The 18,002-nt window shown below is 42.9% G+C and overlaps 1 protein-coding gene across 4 annotated transcripts in view; it reads left to right on the plus strand.

Annotated features, from left to right (window-relative positions):
• The window catches only part of ZDHHC14 (zinc finger DHHC-type palmitoyltransferase 14), a 97,892-nt gene that overhangs the window by 34,514 nt on the left and 45,376 nt on the right, over positions 1-18,002 (plus strand). For all 4 annotated transcript variants that reach the window (XM_054969967.1, XM_054969980.1, XM_054969974.1 and 1 more), the window contains exon 3: positions 14,577-14,735. In XM_054969967.1, the coding sequence (XP_054825942.1) occupies positions 14,577-14,735 (159 nt within the window). The remainder of the gene's footprint in view (positions 1-14,576; positions 14,736-18,002) is intronic.

Genomic DNA, 18,002 nt, shown 5'->3' on the forward strand with positions numbered 1-18,002 from the left:
AACTGCAAAACTCCACTGAAGTCCCCCACCTTCTGGCTGGAATGAAACCCCTTAGACAGCCAGAAGGTGCGGTATTTGAATCCGTGATAGTCTTATAATGGAGACTGATATTATGGGGAACTCCCTCAGGCTTGGAAGGAGCAGCCTACAGCCGCAGCAGAGGAGCTGCTCCAATCCCAGCAGCCCAACTGAATCGATCCAGCAGAGAACAGGGCTGCGAAAGGAAGGAGGGAGGAGATAAGAGCAGCAGAAGCCTTGAAGCCAACTCGCCCCAAATAAAAGGGGGGCCTTTTATTTCTCCTCCCTTAGGCTGCGACTTTGGGAGTGTGCTTTCACTTTAGTTTTTCTCCCTTTGGCGAGAAAATTCTGTTGGCAGGAATGTGCGCCCCAGCCACCTCCCAGGCCTCAGAGGACGCAATCTGCAGCCTAGTAGTGCCAGACTCACAGGCCTTGGCCCTCTCCTGGACCTCTCAACAGACGAATGAAAAAGAAAATGTCCAAGGGCCTGGACCTGTCAGGCAAGGACTCTTGAAAAATTTGCTGGCAGTATATTAGCAAAGGCAGGCCTAGCCACCTCCCAGGCCCCAGAGAGCACAACCTGTGGCCTAGAATTACCAAACTCCCAGGCCTTGGCCTAATCCTGGGTCTTTCAACAGACTAGTGAAAGGGAGAAGATCTAGGGTCTGGACTTGTCAGGCAAGGATGCCTGAAGTGAGCTGCGGTAACATTGTGGTTAAGCGGTTGGGCCATGAATCAGCACTCTGCTGGTTCAAGTTGCATAATTGCATGAGCTCAGTAACTGACCTTCGGTAGACCACCCCATTTCAGTCTCAACTACCTAGCAGTTCTGGGGGAATAATGATAATTCTGATCTTATGACAGCCCCTGATCGGTTAGTCCAGGCAAGCCAGATCTCAGAAGCTCAGCAGGGTTGGCCTTAATTAATGATTGGATGGGAGACCTCCAAAAAAAGGCCAGCATTGCAGAGGCAACTATAACTGGATGGTACTTTCGACCAAGGAGAAAGAAATGCTCCCTATTTACTTAGTTGCAGCTGTAGTTATTATTTAAAGAACCTACTGGCGTGGCCTAGGATGGAAATAAGAAGGAATTCAAAGAGGTCCTGAAGGCACACCAACAAATAGTCTAGCGGCTAGACCCTCAGATTGGCAAGAGGGACATCCCAGTGGGGGGTCCAAGTGGGATAAAGGGGCAGGGTCCCCCCACCCAGATTAAAGAGAAGCACAGATCGCGGTCAAACCTCGAACCTGAGGACCCTGAGCTATTTTTTTTCCTCACTCAGCCAAGAAGAAAGGAGAACTGTTAAAAGAAGGGAAAATTATTTTAGTCACCCCAATACAAACAAGGTTTTTTCCCAGGAGCTGCATCCTAGAAAGCTTCCTAAGGTGATGAGGGTCCTGGAATTTTTTCCTTTAAGACCAGTGGGAAGGAGAACAATGCATTCAGAGAGAATCCTCCCTAAAATCAGGAATAACTCCAAAGTGTTACTCTGTATTAGGTGGAACAAGGTCTACTTCTTACAGCCCCTTAAAGAGCTGAAGGGCACACTCCCTCCAAATAGTCCTGGCAATAGTCTTTACATATTCTTAGATGCTATGCTGTGGTCAACAAGAACCATGATTTTCAGGCAGCCAGGTATAACACTTAACTTAGAAATTGGAACGCAGAACATTTGTCCCAAAGCCAAAGTAACCACGATTCCCTTCAAAGACATCAACTTGTCTGGGAAAGCTCTGGATAAAGGAAAGCAGACCAAGCATCAAGAGGAGGGTAGTATCTCCTCCGTCAACCAATCCAGTTGGAATATCAACGAGCTAAAGAAGGGAACTTAGTGTGTCTACACCAAGGTAGCAAGCACGATGATGTTTGGAGGGTGCTTACAATGCTTGGCAAACCCTTGGCAGCCAACAATAAGTGACAGGTGGGTGCTGGATACTATGATCAGTGGAATTCAACTCTGTGCCACCTGGGCCCTTTTCCTCCAGATCCAAAAGAATTGGTCAAATGAAATGGACACCTAGAAACAAGAAAGGTTAGAATGGAAAGGCTCAAATTTGTCATGACTGCCATTCAGAAGGAAGATTGTCTGATTCCATCTATCTCTCAGAGGCACTTCCAATATTGAGCTTTTCCTTTTCACTTGAAAGCACCACCCAGGGTGTTAACCAGAATCCTAGTAGCCCTGATAGCATGGCTAGACTGTGTCGAATGGCACCTTTCCCATATCCGAACAACATCTTGGTCATGGTTCCATCCCCACTACAAGAGGTGGAAACAATAAAACTGACAGCAGCCTGTCTGTGGGACCATGAATTCATGTTCAACAAAGAAAAGTTTTACTCCCAACCCAGTAAATATTGCACCTAGGAGTAGGGATAGACACAGCTCAAGATAGAGTTTTTCAGTCACAGGAATGACAACAAAGAGGTCTTAAGGAGACACAAGGTAGAAGTGATGCTCCTGACTCAGTGACTGGGGATGAGGGTATACTATCAGGTTGTCCTCTAGGAGGCAAGGTTCCAGACCTGGGCACTCCAGAGATGCCTTTTAACCTACCATGAGGTGTTAGAGCACAGTAGGTCCAAGATAGTTTAGTTGCCAGATATCCTCCAACAGGAGAACAACTGATGGCTGGACCTCATCCAGTCCCACAATGGTATCCCATTCAGAGAACCAAACAGAATGATGATGACCATGGACATGAGTCTTTGGGAATGGGGATCCCACATCCAGGGAAGAATGGTGTAAGGCATCTGGCTGAAGAAGAAATTGATCCAACAGTGTAAACCCTTTGGAACTCGGAGCCATCAGACTGGATCTGGTGGAATCCCAGGATCTCCCCACAGGTCACCATATGTTTATACAGATGAAAGATCACCTTGAATCTCTGAAAGAAGTACATGTAGCAGACCAGGGCAACTCCCCAGCGGACTAGCTAAGCCAGAGAGTAATGGACCAAGCAGAATGGATGCTATCTAGAGAAATTCACCAACTGACCTAACATAGTTTTAGCAAGGCGCAAGAAGAAGAAATCCTTAAACCATAGGGATAGATGCTCTGAGCAGCAAGCTGCAATCATGCATCCTGTATACTTTCCCCAGTACAGCTACTGCACAGAGTTGTTCAGAAGATCGTACAGTACAGTGCAGAAGTGATACTAATAGCACCCTTTGGGTTCAGAAAGACAGGGTCTCAAAACCTGAAGAGTCTTTCAAGCATGGATCCCTGGCACCTCCCACTGAAGAAGGGCCCATTGATGCAGGGGAGAATACCATACCCTTGACCAGCTCTGACAAGCCTCATAGCATGAAGATTGAACACAAACAACTAATAAGGTTGAACTATACAGAAGGCATAATTGGTACTGTCTGGGGTCTGAGGCTCTGCCCCCAGGCTTAGCAGGAGAAGGGGAGGGGAGACAGCCAGACGACCACCACTCAGCCGTTCAAACAGACACCACAGACCGGCCACACCCAGCAACCGAGGAAAGAGAAGGAACACCCAAGACCCAGAGAGTCAAATGGGGCAGGGGGAAGACAGCTAGTCCCACCCTCCAGTGGGAGACTAAGAGCCCCAACAGGGGGAGTAAGGACAGCCAGGAGGGGACCAGGACAGAGGGAGAAAGCACAAGAGATAGGGACAGCCAGCCAGACAGCAACCTTACTGGCAGGGCAGCAGAAGCAGCACAGGGCCATGCCCCAACCTGCAAACAGGGAGGAAGGGAATAATAGGGACCAGCTGAGGCTGCTGGAAGCTCCAAGCAGAGGAGACTTGGCAGCCAGCCAAGAGAGCACAGCTGTAGCTGCCCAGGGGCCTGAAGCTTGGGGCAGAGGAGGCTTGGCAGCCAGCCAAGAGAGCACAGCTGTAGCTGCCCAGGGGCCTGAAGGTTGGGGCAGAGGAGGCTTGGCAGCCAGCCAAGAGAGCACAGCTGTAGCTGCCCAAAGCAGCCAGACTAGCAACCCCAGATGCAGCTGCTTGACGCAGCCAAGGCTAATGCTAGAGGGCAAAAGAGGGGTGTGGCTGGCAGGTGGGGCCAGGAATGAGGGAAAGGATATAAGGGAAGTCCACCCACAGGGCAGGGTGGGTTGTGGAGAGGAGAGGAGAGAACACGAACACGAACACGAACACGAACGAACAGCGGAGAGGAGTTGGAGGAAAGAGGAGGAGGAGGAGGAGGAGGAGGAGGAAGACCGACAGCTGGATGGGGACAGCTGTCATGGAAGGCAGCCGGGACAATGTCAGGTTGAAGGGACCTGCAAGTGGACTGAGAGGGTGTAAGGGTGAGGTATACTCCCCTCCTTCCACAGAACAGGATCTTGCATATTATCTGAAGGTCCTTTAAGGCTGAAGTCAGGCATGCTGGTGTCTCACAGGGCGGCGCTCTTGGAGGAACCTGACAGGTACTATGTTAGGCTCCAGGAGGAGTTCCATAGAGTCTATAAAAATTCCTGCCAAGTTCCCAGAAGAGTGCATGGATAAAGGAAAAAATAAAAAATTTATATTAAAAAAAACCAACACAAGAAAACCTGGTCAAAAAAATACTTGAGACGGCTGAAATGGACAAATTGTCGAGTTTATTGAAAGAATTGGACATTACAACCTATAATGACATTTGGGAACCTTTTTACAAATAGATACAAGATAAGTTTGGAGAAATTTAATTTTCAACTAAGATGTGGTCCTTTATGGACATTATAGAAGATAAATGGAAAAATTTGCAAATAGAGAGCTGATTAGCAGAATATTAAGACATGTATTAGAGTGAATGGTGCAGTGTAATAGATATGTAATTTCTTTTTTTGTTGTTATTTCTTCTCTTTCTACCCCCCTTCTTTTACTTTCTATTCCCTATTTTCTATCTAAAAAATAATAAAATATATATATATATATATAAACAAAAGTGCATGGATAAAGCCTGGTAACCATCTGAGGCCAATTAGGGAGTTTCTATCCTCCCTCCAAGAAGGGTAGAAGAAAAGTCTTAACACTAGCACCCTTAGACAACAGTTAGCGACAGTCTCAACAATTAGGGGTTCTAGGAAGGGTCATTCCCGTATACACACCCTCATGGCAACACATTCAAAAGGGGGAATGGAGCCTATGACCTTATGTCCTCTAAAGGAATTGACCTCTAAAAACTTCTTTCAAATGGAAATAAAATCAGCTAGATGAGTGTTAGAATGGCAGGCTCTAGTCATAGATAGAGATCCTTGCCTCTCCCTTCAAGATGGTAGAGTAAATTATGAACAGAACCAACCTTCTTCCAAAGATGAACTCCACCTTTTCATAGAATAGAAGAGATAGTACTTCCCTCCTTCTAACCTAATCCAAAACACAGAAAGGATATACGTAGAGATGTGAGATTCCACTTGGGTATGACTAAACAGTTTTCACAAGTCTGAGACACTAACGGTGTTTTTCAGGAGGTTCTCCTTGGAACAGAGAGTGTCCATTTCTTTGCTAAGTAGGTAGAGCAGAGGACACATAATTCTGGCATATCAAATCAGAGGTCTGGAGATGTCTCCAGACTTCAGGGCGCACTCACTAAGGGAAGCAGCAACATCAGCAGCCTATAAATCCTTTAGTCGTTAGAGACGATTGATAAGGCGGCCGCATGAAAATTTGTAGATTATTTCATCAGAAAATATAGAATAGATAAGTTGTCCTCTGCAGAGACAACCTTCAGCAGCAGGGTACCAGAACATACCCTCTAGGCCTGGAAGCTGGACTACCTACCCTGGGCACACTGCTCTGGTATGCCCCAAGAGTAAGGACTTCCCCACTCCTAAGACCATTGGAGAATGGAAGATTTGTATTCACTTACCATGATGCTTCCTTTCTCTGATGCTTGAAATATAATTGTGGGTTCTGTAAATTTGATTCTAGCACTATAAAGTGGAATTATTTTTCCAGTCTTGTATCATTTCACATTTTGATTTATTTTTGTAAGGTCTTGGATATTTCACAAAACCAGTTGCTTCAAAATAATAATCTTTTAACTCATTCCAAAGACTTGGTGTAGTTATAAAATAAACTAGATTTTAGGAATCACAGGCACACTGTGCCATCATTCTGCCTGCATGTTCCTGCACACCTTGGGTTTGGTGTTATATCTGACCATATTCAACCTGGGCTAAAACTTCATGGAAAGTTCTCAAAATGACTTTGAGTTTTGTTGTGCTTCTTATGATTTGGCCTGATGGCATTTACACAAAACATCAAATGCAGATAAAGAAGATGCAAGAACATGTATACTTGCCTGAGATCTGCACTGGGCCAAAATGTTATTTGTTTATCTTTCCAATACATGGATAACACAAATGTGCTTCTCCTTTTCATCTGCATCAGATGAAGCAGTAGACATCCTAGGCAGGTGTTTGGAGTCATTAATGGGCTAGATGAGGACTAGTAAACTGCAGCTCAGTCCAGAAATGACAGCGGTTCTGTTGGTAAGTGATCATTCCTTTCTAGACAGAATTATCTCATAAATTATATTGACAGGACGGGGGGTATGTCAAAGATGGCATAGAGTCAAATAAGCTAGAAAACTCCCTCACAGAATCATTATGGGTAGTGATACTGGGACATAAGGGTTAATTAAAAGTAGGGGTGTATTATCACCACTCCCCTCAACCAAAGCCATGAAGTATATCTTGAGATGGAGAGAGAAATACAGGGCGTGATTAAAGTAGAAAATGTTGTATTGTTGATTGACTTACACCACTCTCATATTGATCGGGCAAATATGTGCTCGGGCCATATTGTAGAAACATAGTTCCTAGATGCCATAAATGACTGTGCATTAGAGCAGCTGTTCACTGAGCCGACTAGAGGTGCAGTGTTTCTGGACTTGGTTCTTAGCATGGCCAGAGACCTAGTGTGAGATATAGATGAAGTTGCACCAGTTGAAAATAGTAATCACAACGTTGTTAAGTTTAGCATTTGTGTCATCAGAAAGTTGCTGCTAGCGTCCAAAACAATCACTTTTTATTTCAAAAAAGGGAAATTTGCTAAAATGAGGGGGGCTAGTCTGAAGGAAGTTAAAAGGGAGAATTAAGATAGTCACATCCTTCCACGATGTCTGACAACTATTTAACTATACTAATTGAGATATAATCCATACTTGAAATCAGGAAAGGTACCACCAAATCAAAAAGTATGCCTGCATGGTTAATGACTCAAGTCAAGGAAGATATAAGAGGCAAAAGGTTTCTTTTAAAAAGTGCAAGAATTCTTTGCATGAGGTCAACAGAAAGGAGCACAGGTTCTGGCAAAATAAATGTAAATTGACAATAAGGTGACCATAAAGAGAATTTGTGAAGCATATTGCTAGAAACTTTAAGATACACGTTGGTGAGCACAACCACAAAATAATTGTTCCAGAAGGCAGAGCTAACCACAAAATGTCAAGAGAGGGAGGTTACGCATGACTCTAACAGAGGAAGGTTCATATAACTCTAATAGTAACTCTTCAACGTTTTAGGCTCTATTTAATTGGGTGCCTTTTACAATGAACATATGGTTTAAAAATATTTTCTTGCACATACACATAGCTTAACTTCACTCAGTGAAGATCTTTGGTCTGTAGTGATAGCTTCTCCAAAAGCAACATTTAAAAAATTATGCTCAGCCAATCAGAAGCCCACCTGGGCAAAAGCTCCATCTGACCCCAACCACATCTAAAAACACTCAGTGGGTACTCAAGAAAATGTCAATGGTAGCCATGGGCAACATGATGGGGACCACTGAGTTAGCCTGTAGTTTCCTTACAAAACAGCCCAAAGAAGCCACCTCTTGGTCCAATTTTGTGAGTTGCATAAAATATCTTTGTTTGACTCACAGTAACCTAAAAGACAAATTTATATAATTAAAACCTACGCCACCCTCCACCCCCTGCCCCCACTTACCTGACCGGCGGGGGGAAACTCATTTGCTTTGATTTCATGGTCTTTCTCTTCTGTTACTGGGGTGAGGGGGCATCACCAGTGAACAACCTTGGATTAAACCAGAATTAAGTCAGGATGGCTATGTTTGTACATCATGCAAAACCATAATTAGCAGAAACTAACAATCATACTAACCATAGTTAGCTTAATTAAACCATGGTTTTACACATTATCTGAACTGAGCAGTTAAGTGCATTATAATGATCAAGAATGGTTTTGCCCTTCAGGGCTACTGGTTGACCACTAGGTGAAACAGTATGCTGGACTAGATGGACCAGTCTGACCTTGCAGGCTCTACTTATGTATGGCTATTGGATTCAATCTTGCAGTGTTGCATGGGCCCCCTGCAAGACCCATTTCATTTGCATCCAAAAATCCTTTGGACTTAGATACCTCAGGTGGGATGAAATGCAGCTAGTTTGATATTAAAGACTGGTCTTCTGATGAATGACAGGAAGGCTTCTAGGTGTTTCTGGGGGGAAATAGCCAACTGCCCGAATATGCCATAATAACATCAATAATTAATTGTCCTTTGTTTGAACTTCCACAGTAGCTCACATCTTTTTGACCTCAGTACAATAGCCCATGTTTGCAGGACAATAATCAAAGCTCTTACTGGATGATTCAATCATAAACCCACGAAGAACCATTTGCCCTTTTCCTGACGATAGGTGGTGGATTGCAGTCAAAATTGGCACCTAGCCATGGGCACTTCAGGTGATTTATGCTGGCAGCTTAAGAACCTGATCCGATAAATGTACCTACCCTATTAAAACCATCAACCATTTGGTCAGGTAGGAAGCCTCAGCTCCTGACCTATTCACATTTCCTAGAACTATGAAGCACTGAGGTTCATAGACACAGTATCATTACTCCACAAGCACAGTATGAGGAATCTGAGATAGAAAAGGGTATTCTGTTCCTGAACATTCTCCAGAGCTGTAATCACAGGATCCTCCTCTCTCCCAACCACTGGATGCTGAAGTCACTGTACCCGCCTCATCCAGACAGGCAGAGTGTGATTTGTCTCTTCCCCTTCTGCTTCCATTCCTGGAATTCACCCTCTACGTCTTCCTATCTGCTCTTGCCTCTTCTTCTCTGTTTGCAGCCAGGTCTGCCTTACAGCCAGCTCTTCCACAGAGCATCCTAACCTGTGAAGGGACACTTTTCCCTTTCATTCCAAAATCTTCCTTCTTTGAGCTGCTTTTCTGTAGATGAATCGTGAAAGGAACACAATTTAGTCTAAAAGTCTAGCTCAGCTGAAAACTAGGATTGTGCACAGTGAATGGTTTTTATTGAATTGCCACATGTACATTGCTCTGTATTGTTGCCACCGAATACTTCAGTTTTACCTTTTTCTTTTGTATCTCAGCTAGATAAGATGTTCAAATGTTGTCTCTAGCATGAAGTGCTTTTCGGTTGCTTAGGTTTGTACACAACTTGCATCCCTATTTGAACAGCAAAAATATTGCCCCTGTTTCTTGTAATATCCATTCTTGATAACTATAATACACTTTATTGCTCAGTTCAGACAATGTGTAAAAACCATGGTTTAATTAAGCTAACTATAATTATGATTGTTTGAATGAGTTTCTGCTAATTAAGGTTTTGCGTGATATATAAACATAACCCCCCCACCCCCGTAACAGAAGAGAAAGACCATGAAATCAAGGCAAATGAGTGAACATCTGTAAGCTAAGTTCTGGATTCATAAACTGATGACAGTTGAATTAAAACGTTATGTCTGAACTGAGTCTATTTGAGGCTGTCTTTGAAGATTGTTCAGACAATTCTAACTGAATTATGAGCAGAATATGGCAGACAGATTTTGGCTAGGCTTGCCATCAGAAATTTATTTCCCCAATCCTTAAAGAACTTCTTTGGCTCCCACTTTGTTTCTAAGCTCAACTCAACTGGTATTAACCTATAAAGCCCTTAAATGGCCACAGTCCATGGTATTTTAAGAAGTGTTCACTCCCATATGAATTTGTCCATCAGTTAAGATTATCTGTTGAAACCTTTCTCTATGTGTTCCTACATTCAGTTGTTAAGTAGGTGGTTACTACCGAAAGGGACTTTTCTGTGATGGCACCTTAGTTATGGGACACCCTCTCCATTCAAATAAAGCTGGTGCCTATATTATTAATGTTTAGGTATCAGGTGAAGTCTGTATGTAACACCTAAATGAGATACTGCTGTTGATATTTATTAGGGATGAGTGGATTCTCCTAGTTTTATTTATTTTTTATTTTATTTATTTTTACTTCATTTATACTCCATTTTTCTTCCCAATGTGGACTTCAAGTGACTTACAGCATTCTCTGCTTCTTCATTTTATCCTCACAACAACCCTGTGAGATAGGTTAGGCTGAAAATGTGTGACTGGTCCAAGGTCAGCCAGCAAGCTTCCATGGCAGAGTGAGGATTTGAACCTGGGTCTCCAGCATGACCCAGTGTGCATGTGCACTTTTCTCCCCGCCCCCCATGCCTTTCCCCCCACCAGCAAGGTGAGCAGGGCCAGAAGGCAGCAGGTGGAGGCAGGGGGGTAGTAAGCCTAACACAAAGTTACCCTTGGTAGGTTAATTATATCTCATGGGCCTTATGTTGCTTACCACTGCACACAGATTTTCTTGATTTGTAGCAGAATAACTAAGCTATGCTGTGTCCCACAGAGTCAAAATTGATGTCCTCAAGGAGACTGGTTATACTCAGTGGTAGAACACATGGTTTGCATATAAAAGGGCCTAAGGTTCAGTCCCCAGCAAGTAAACCAAATGTATTTCAGGTATCAGCCAGTTTGTGAATGACTTCTGCCTGACAACCTAGATAACCCTCTGGTAGTTAGGATTGACAACTAGGGGTGTGCTGTTCGGGAATCCGAATCCCGAAAAAATCCCGAATCACCCTGATCCGGGGTGATTCGGGGAATCCCGAATCGATTCAGGAATCCCGAATCAGCGTGCCCGGAATCGATTCGGGATGATTCGGGGCAGCATTTTGCTTGCTTTTCAATGGGAAAAAGCCTCCCCCAGGCTTCTCTGAAGCCTGGGGGAGGCATTTTCCCACCGAATCGAGCCAAAATTGGTGGGGGCCTTCCTCTAACTCCCCTCTAACAACCCCGATTGGACTTTGGGGGCCATGTTATGGCCCCCCCAAACCAGGTCCCCCTATCCTCGCCTATAAAAGGGCATAGCTTTAGGTTGCTGCTGCTAATCTCCTATTTTGTGCTTGCTGCTGCTGATCTCCATTATTTCCTATGGGGAAAAAATGAAGAGGCAGGCTTCCTTTGCCAGGGGTGGCATTTTGCATGCAAAATGCCCCCCAACCCTCAGGGGCCCTTCTCCCACCTTTCCTCCCACCCCCACCAAGGCTCCCTCCCACCCCAAAGTCCACCCCCTACAGCCCCACACAAACCCAATTCCCCCCCAGCTGCCACACACAGACCCAAATCCCCACATTAGCCCCTCACAGACCTAAATCCACCCCCAGCAGCCCTACACCCATAACCCCAGGAACAGGCTGGCCTGCCCTCCCCCTTTGTTCCTTATGCTGGGAACTTCTAAACTCTCTTTCCCAGGGCAATTCCGCACAGCCCAGGGGCGCCACAATGGTGGGCAAACTTCTGAGTGCCAACTTGTCCCTGGGAAAGAGCACCTGACCTGACACACAGACAACCACCACCTGACACCCCCACCACCTACAGAGATGGCTGGGGTGGACTTTGGGGGCTGTGAGCACCTACTTTGGGAGGCCATGAAATGCCCCCCCCAAGTGGGAGCTGGCTGCGCCTTGGTGGGGGGGTGGGAGGAAAGGTGGGAGAAGGGCCCCCGACGGTTGGGGGGCATTTTGCATGCAAAATGCCACCCCTGGCAAGACAAGCCTCCCCCAGCTGTAGGTTGTAGAGAAAAGGTCACCTACTTGGGGAGGCCATGAAATGGCCCCCCCAAGTGGGAGCAGGCTGAGCCTTGGTGGGGGTGGGAGGAAAGGTGGGAGAATGGCCCCTGAGGGTTGGGGGGCATTTTGCATGCAAAATGCCACCCCTGGCAAAGGAAGGCTGCCTCTTCATTTTTTCCCCATAGGAAATAATGGAGATCAGCAGCAGCAAGCACAAAATAGGAGATTAGCAGCAGCAACCTAAAACTATGCCCTTTTATAGGCGAGGATAGGGGGACCTGGTTTGTCCAATCGGTCTGAAACTTGGGAGGTTGTTAGAGGGGAGTTAGAGGAAGGCCCCCACCAATTTTGGCTCGATTCAGTGGGAAAATGCCTCCCCCAGGCTTCAGAGAAGCCTGGGGGAGGCTTTTTCCCATTGAAAAAGCTTTCCCGAATCGCCCCGAATCGCAATTCCCGAATCGGCTTGCCGATTCGGGGACAGCGATTCCCGAATCGGCCGAACCACTGTGCCTTTGCACACCCCTATTGACAACACTGTATTGGTAAATGATGTACCAATGGTCAGACTCAACATAAGGCAGCTTCATATGTTCAAGTAAATTCAACAATACTGATTTTTCAAGAAGATATAGTTGTATTAACATTATTCCCTTTGCAGATAGGAATCTTAATTAATTAGCATCTTAATGCTGTGCTATTAAAATGTCTTTCTCTTAAAATTGAGCTTTGAGTTGCAATTATACAAATAATTAATTTAATTCTTAATGACAATTTTAAGAGCAGTGTATTTGTTAATGTTCCTTGGGGTTCAGTGCAATAGAATGCACTTAATTGCTTCTATGGTGCCATGACAAAACAGATCCCAAACATTATGATTGCATATAGTCATTTCATGGTTGCATTGTGTGTTGTAAGGATAAGGAATTCTCCCTCTCATCTTAATCCCATCTGAATTGCTTGTGTGCAACAATACTTTCTCACACTTATTTTGTTGGTTCTTCACTGCTTAAAAGATCTTGCCATGTATAATCAAAATAAAACATCAACAGAAAGCATTCCAGCTTTTTGTTTACAAAGTCATTTTAAAATTGAAATCTGTATTTTTTTGTATCCATTACCTTAAATGATTATTTTTTTTTAAAAAAAAATGTTTCTGTCGATGCTTGCCATCAGTATAGTGTCACTTCAGTGTATCTCTAAATACAAATGCAGGAGCCTAAACATGGGGAGTTTTTTGCTTCCTTTGATTTGGTTTTAATTCTGTCCCTACATTGATATAATTACAAATATTTTGTCATATGGGCAGGTAAAATAACTCTGGAAGCTTTCTTTATATGGTGACTTCTAGAACTGAAGAGCTGAAAATGTGTTCCTTGAAATCTGTCCAACTGAAACATACTTTCAAATTTATTAATATTTTATTCTATTTTAAATTTAAACAAGAAAAATAGACACAGTTTAAAGCAGACACGCTACATTTAGAGGTTTTTTAGTTTGGATGGAGAGTGCTTATAAAATGAAAGGTTTTTTTTAATGATCTAAACAATATGCTGTGCCTCCACTATTATAGCAGATAGAATTAAAGAAGAAAACCTTGTTTTTCCCCATTCAGCTCCCTAAACTGAGCAGTACTTCAATATCAGCTTTAAGCTATTCTGTGACTACTGAAATAATAAATGCTGGTTTTAGAGGAGACTTGTGTTCCTTGGTTTTTCCTGGAAGGAAGAAATTTACAAAACAGAACATGAGTGCCTCTTATTGTACAGTCAAATACCAGTCAAAGAATATGTTACACAGTATTCTTTCAAAAGGCAGAGTAATCTGCTGTTTGTACTTAAACATGAAAATAGTTTAGTTCTTTTATGGAGATGTATGGTATAACCATCCGATGTGTATCAATTAGTGCTTGAACAATGCTTCCCTTTTGACTTGTGCTTACTGATCTCTGCCCCATATTTGTCCATTGCAGAAGCGTATTTGTACTAGTTTATCAGTTTTTCACAATAGGTTTTCACAATAGTAACATTTTAGCATTCAGGAAAATGATGCGCTACATTCTTGAGGCAGTAAAATGGACTGTGTGAGTTCAGATTACACATGTGGGAACAAATATTTAATGTTTCCACACACAAACAAAACTTTATGCAAGTTAGAAACTTGTACAGTAGAGGAGAAAAATATCACTATTTTTCGGTTTGCAGGGAATTTTTTCTTGCATGTGATCCACCACCAGCATTTTGAAGGCTGCAAAGGTTAAAACAGTTTGTACTACCACCTCAGGACCTTAACACCCGATTATCCTCCAGCATTGCGTATATGAATTGGGAATTAGCCCTGTTAGTTGACAACTGATTGCTAATTTTTTTCTGCATGGGACAAATTCAAAGAAAATGGGGGAATGACTAGATTTGTATTTGGCATTATCGTGTTAGCACTGTGCTGTTGTGAGAGGGTGAAGATTGGGAATGTGGTGAATCTGTGAGTCATACATATTTTTCAACAAACTCTCTTGTTTAATATGATGTCTTTTCAAAAGACAATCTGTTGATCATTAAGGGAATTTTATGCATTGTCTTTTTAATTATTTATCAAAGTTTTTAAAGGATAGTTTAGATTTCTGTTATATATTCAGTAAAAATTACAGTAAAATGTGTAACTCAAACACTGCAGAAAACATCTTAATAGTATAACTTTTTTTTTAATTTCCCCATTTAGACATTGCAAATGGTTCCAGTTCAGGAGGGTACCGTCCACCTCCCAGAACAAAAGAAATAGTAATTAATGGTCAGACAGTAAAATTGAAATACTGTTTTACCTGCAAGATTTTCCGCCCACCTCGTGCCTCACATTGCAGCCTTTGTGATAACTGTGTAGGTGAGTACAGCAACAAATACTTGCTATCTAGGGTTCCACATCCATTCATTTTTTCCCTAAAGCAAATGTTCTTTCTGCTGTCAACCACAGTGATTCATCTTGCAACTCTTTGTTCAGCTTGAAATGTAACTGCAAAGCTTTTGGTTGGTTCAAAATGAAATGTCATATTTCTATCATTTGTACTTTTCTGGAAATCCTTGCTTAAACAAAAGTTAGATTTATTTTTATAAGTTAGGGCATATATTTCGGAAGTTAACGAAATATAAAATGCAGCCCAATTAAATCCACCTATCTTAAATGCTGAATACTAAAAGAAAAGTGCATAATATTACAATAACAAAGGGCTTGTGATCAAGATGGGTAGCTGTGTTAGTCTGTAGCAGTAGAAAAGAGCAAGAGTCCAGTAGTACTTATAAGACTAAGAAAATATGTGGTAGGGTATGAGCTTTCTTGAGTCACAGCTCACTTCTTCAGATACAGCTAGAATGTGAGTCCATCTGTCCTTATATCTTGGAGAGTGGAGTGATTACAGAAGCCGAATGACAAAAGCCAGGAAATGACAATAGCATGCATGATTGGATAGGGTGGGATAGGCAGAGGAGTGTGGAGAAAGCAGCATAGATAGGAAGCCTAAGTGTCCATTCAATCCAGGTGGATGCATTGTTGCATGCAATGCAGTCCATGTGGATCAGTTGCAATTCAGCAGTCTCTCTTTCTAATCTCCCTTTGAAATTCCTCTGCAGGGTAACTGCTACTTTTAGGTCAGCAACTGAATGTCCTGGAAGGTTAAAATGATCTCTCACTGGGTTTTGAATATTGTGGTTTCTGATGTCAGACTTCTTATGTCCATTAATTCTTTGTCAAAGGAACTGGCCAGTTTGTCTAACGTAGAGGGTGGAAGGGCATTGCTAATACGTGATGGCATAAGTCACATTAGAGGATGAGCAGGAGTATGAACCTGAAATGGTATGGCTGATGTTGTTGGGTCCACTGATGGTGTTGCTAGGATCTATATGAGACCAAAGTTGGCATCTTGCTTTGTTGCAGGCCTTTGTATCAGAGTCCATGTTACAGTTAAGTAGTTTATCATTCTGGGTGAGTAGTTGTTTTAGGTTAGCCGGCTATCTGTATGCAAGAAAAGGTCGGCCCTCCCAGCATGACTATAGTGTAAGGCTTGGTTATACACAATGGATTGCATGATATGGTTGGAGTGGTAGCTAGAGGCATGTAGATATGTTTGCTGATCTGTCAATTTCTGGTATAATGTGGTACTTACGTGTCCCTTGTGTAGCCATACTGTGGCGTCCAGGAAGTTTATTTTTGGTGTAGAGTGATTCATAGTTAGATTGTTGGTGGGATGGAAGTGGTGGAAAGTCAGGTAAAATCTCTTGAGGGCCTCTTTGCTGTGGGTCCAGACAATTAAAAGGTCATCAATGAAGTAAAGGAGAGGTGCCGATGGGTAGGAGTTCAGAATGCTGTTCTAGGTCCATCATGAAAATGTTGACATATTGTGGAGCCATGCAGGTACCCATGGCCATGCCACTGATTTGAAGGTATAGGTTCTCACCAAACCTGAAGTAGTTATGAGTAAGAACAAATAGAAGCATTTTTAAAAATCACAATCTGGGGCTATAAGTTCAGTCAGCCTGACACCATGGAAAGTGGCTTTGTAACATCTCCCTACCCCCACCCCCCTTCTCTTGTTTGCTGCCTTATGGAAGTACACTTAATGCATCTGATAGAATGAACTCTGACTCATGAAAGGCTATGCGAGAATACATTTTTTGGCTTCTAAAGTGCCATTGGACCCCAGTTTTATATCTCTGTTACTGTCACTATTAGCATAGGAAGGAACACCTTGAAGATTAGAAGAAATTCATACAATGAATAGGATGTAGTAAATATACATCTTCTATTACCTACTTTTCAGCATTTCACAAATGAACATAAGGACACTCCTGTGCATGAGTGGTTGATATGTAGTCTAAGCAGAATTACATCTTTCAAAGCCCATTGACTTCAGTCGACTGAGAAGTGCGTAATTCTCTTTAGGATTGCACTCTAAGATCAAGCCAACACAATCAATCCAGACTTAAATAAGCCACATGTGGAAAGTAGGAAATAGAACTACACAGAAGCAAAGAAATGCCCCAGGTCCTCTCTAAGAATTGACTCTCACCTGCATGGGCCACAAACTACAAAAGAAAACATGTACATGCAGCAGTCCAATCAACTCCTCCTTTTCTCTCCATCTCTCAGAAACATTTCACAAAAACAAGTTTTTTTCCTGTTACAAGTCTGTATTCTACCTTTTATTGTTATATGCAAGCTCTGCTTGATTATTCTGGCCATTCCATGCCTCCTGGCCTTTTTGAGCCAAGACCTTACCAGGGCTTAGCCCAGGAGCCTATTTCCTGTAGCTGATCTGACTCTGGAATATGAGAGCAGAAATGCGTTTGAAAAAGTGCAAAGCACCTGTCTCATACCACTTAATAACTGAAGTCTCATGCCTCCCCTCATACTTAGAAATCAGGAGCAGGTTGCCTCCAAGGACTTAGGGAGGATTTTCAATTATGGGAAAAGTAAGTAGCCAATAGTAAAAACAACATTTGTATTTAGCATTGAGACTTTGAGGAGGAATGTTTCAAGGGAGAACAAATAAGCAAATTAATTTAAAATAGTATATTTTGTGCCAGTTTCTATGCATGCTTCAGTAAGAATTTACATAATCAAGAATTATTGGGAGTGGGGTTGGCATCATCATAACTTCTGTGGCATCAAAATTCAAAGGTGTATTACAATATGAGGAACAATTTTCATTTGATGTATATTTTGTGCTTTAGCTTTAAATATTATAGAGATAGGGTGCACAACATACACAAGACATATACCCCGTGGCCCATGGCTCTGGTAGTCATAATCTGTCCCCCTGATAGGACCACCTGTTGTCAGTACTGTCAGGCTGTGACACTTCTCCTCTGGGGATGGGGTCATGAGGATGTGTCTAATATCCTCTCCTGGGACAGGAACATTCTCTGCAGAGGCTTGCTGTTCAAGGAAATTTCCATTTGGGGCATGTGTGTGTATGTCAGAATGCCACCTTTCAGCCCATAAAAGATGCCCTTCTGATCCCCGCCCCTAAATGTTACAGGCCATAATGGATCCAGGTGGCATAATGGGAACAGCCAGGCAGCATCACAGGGCAGTCCACTTCTCTCCAATCAAGATCCATTATGTCCCACATTGTGCATAGATATATAAAACAAA

The sequence above is a fragment of the Eublepharis macularius genome, chromosome 1 (genome assembly GCF_028583425.1).
Source record: "Eublepharis macularius isolate TG4126 chromosome 1, MPM_Emac_v1.0, whole genome shotgun sequence".
Classification (NCBI taxonomy): domain Eukaryota; kingdom Metazoa; phylum Chordata; class Lepidosauria; order Squamata; family Eublepharidae; genus Eublepharis; species Eublepharis macularius.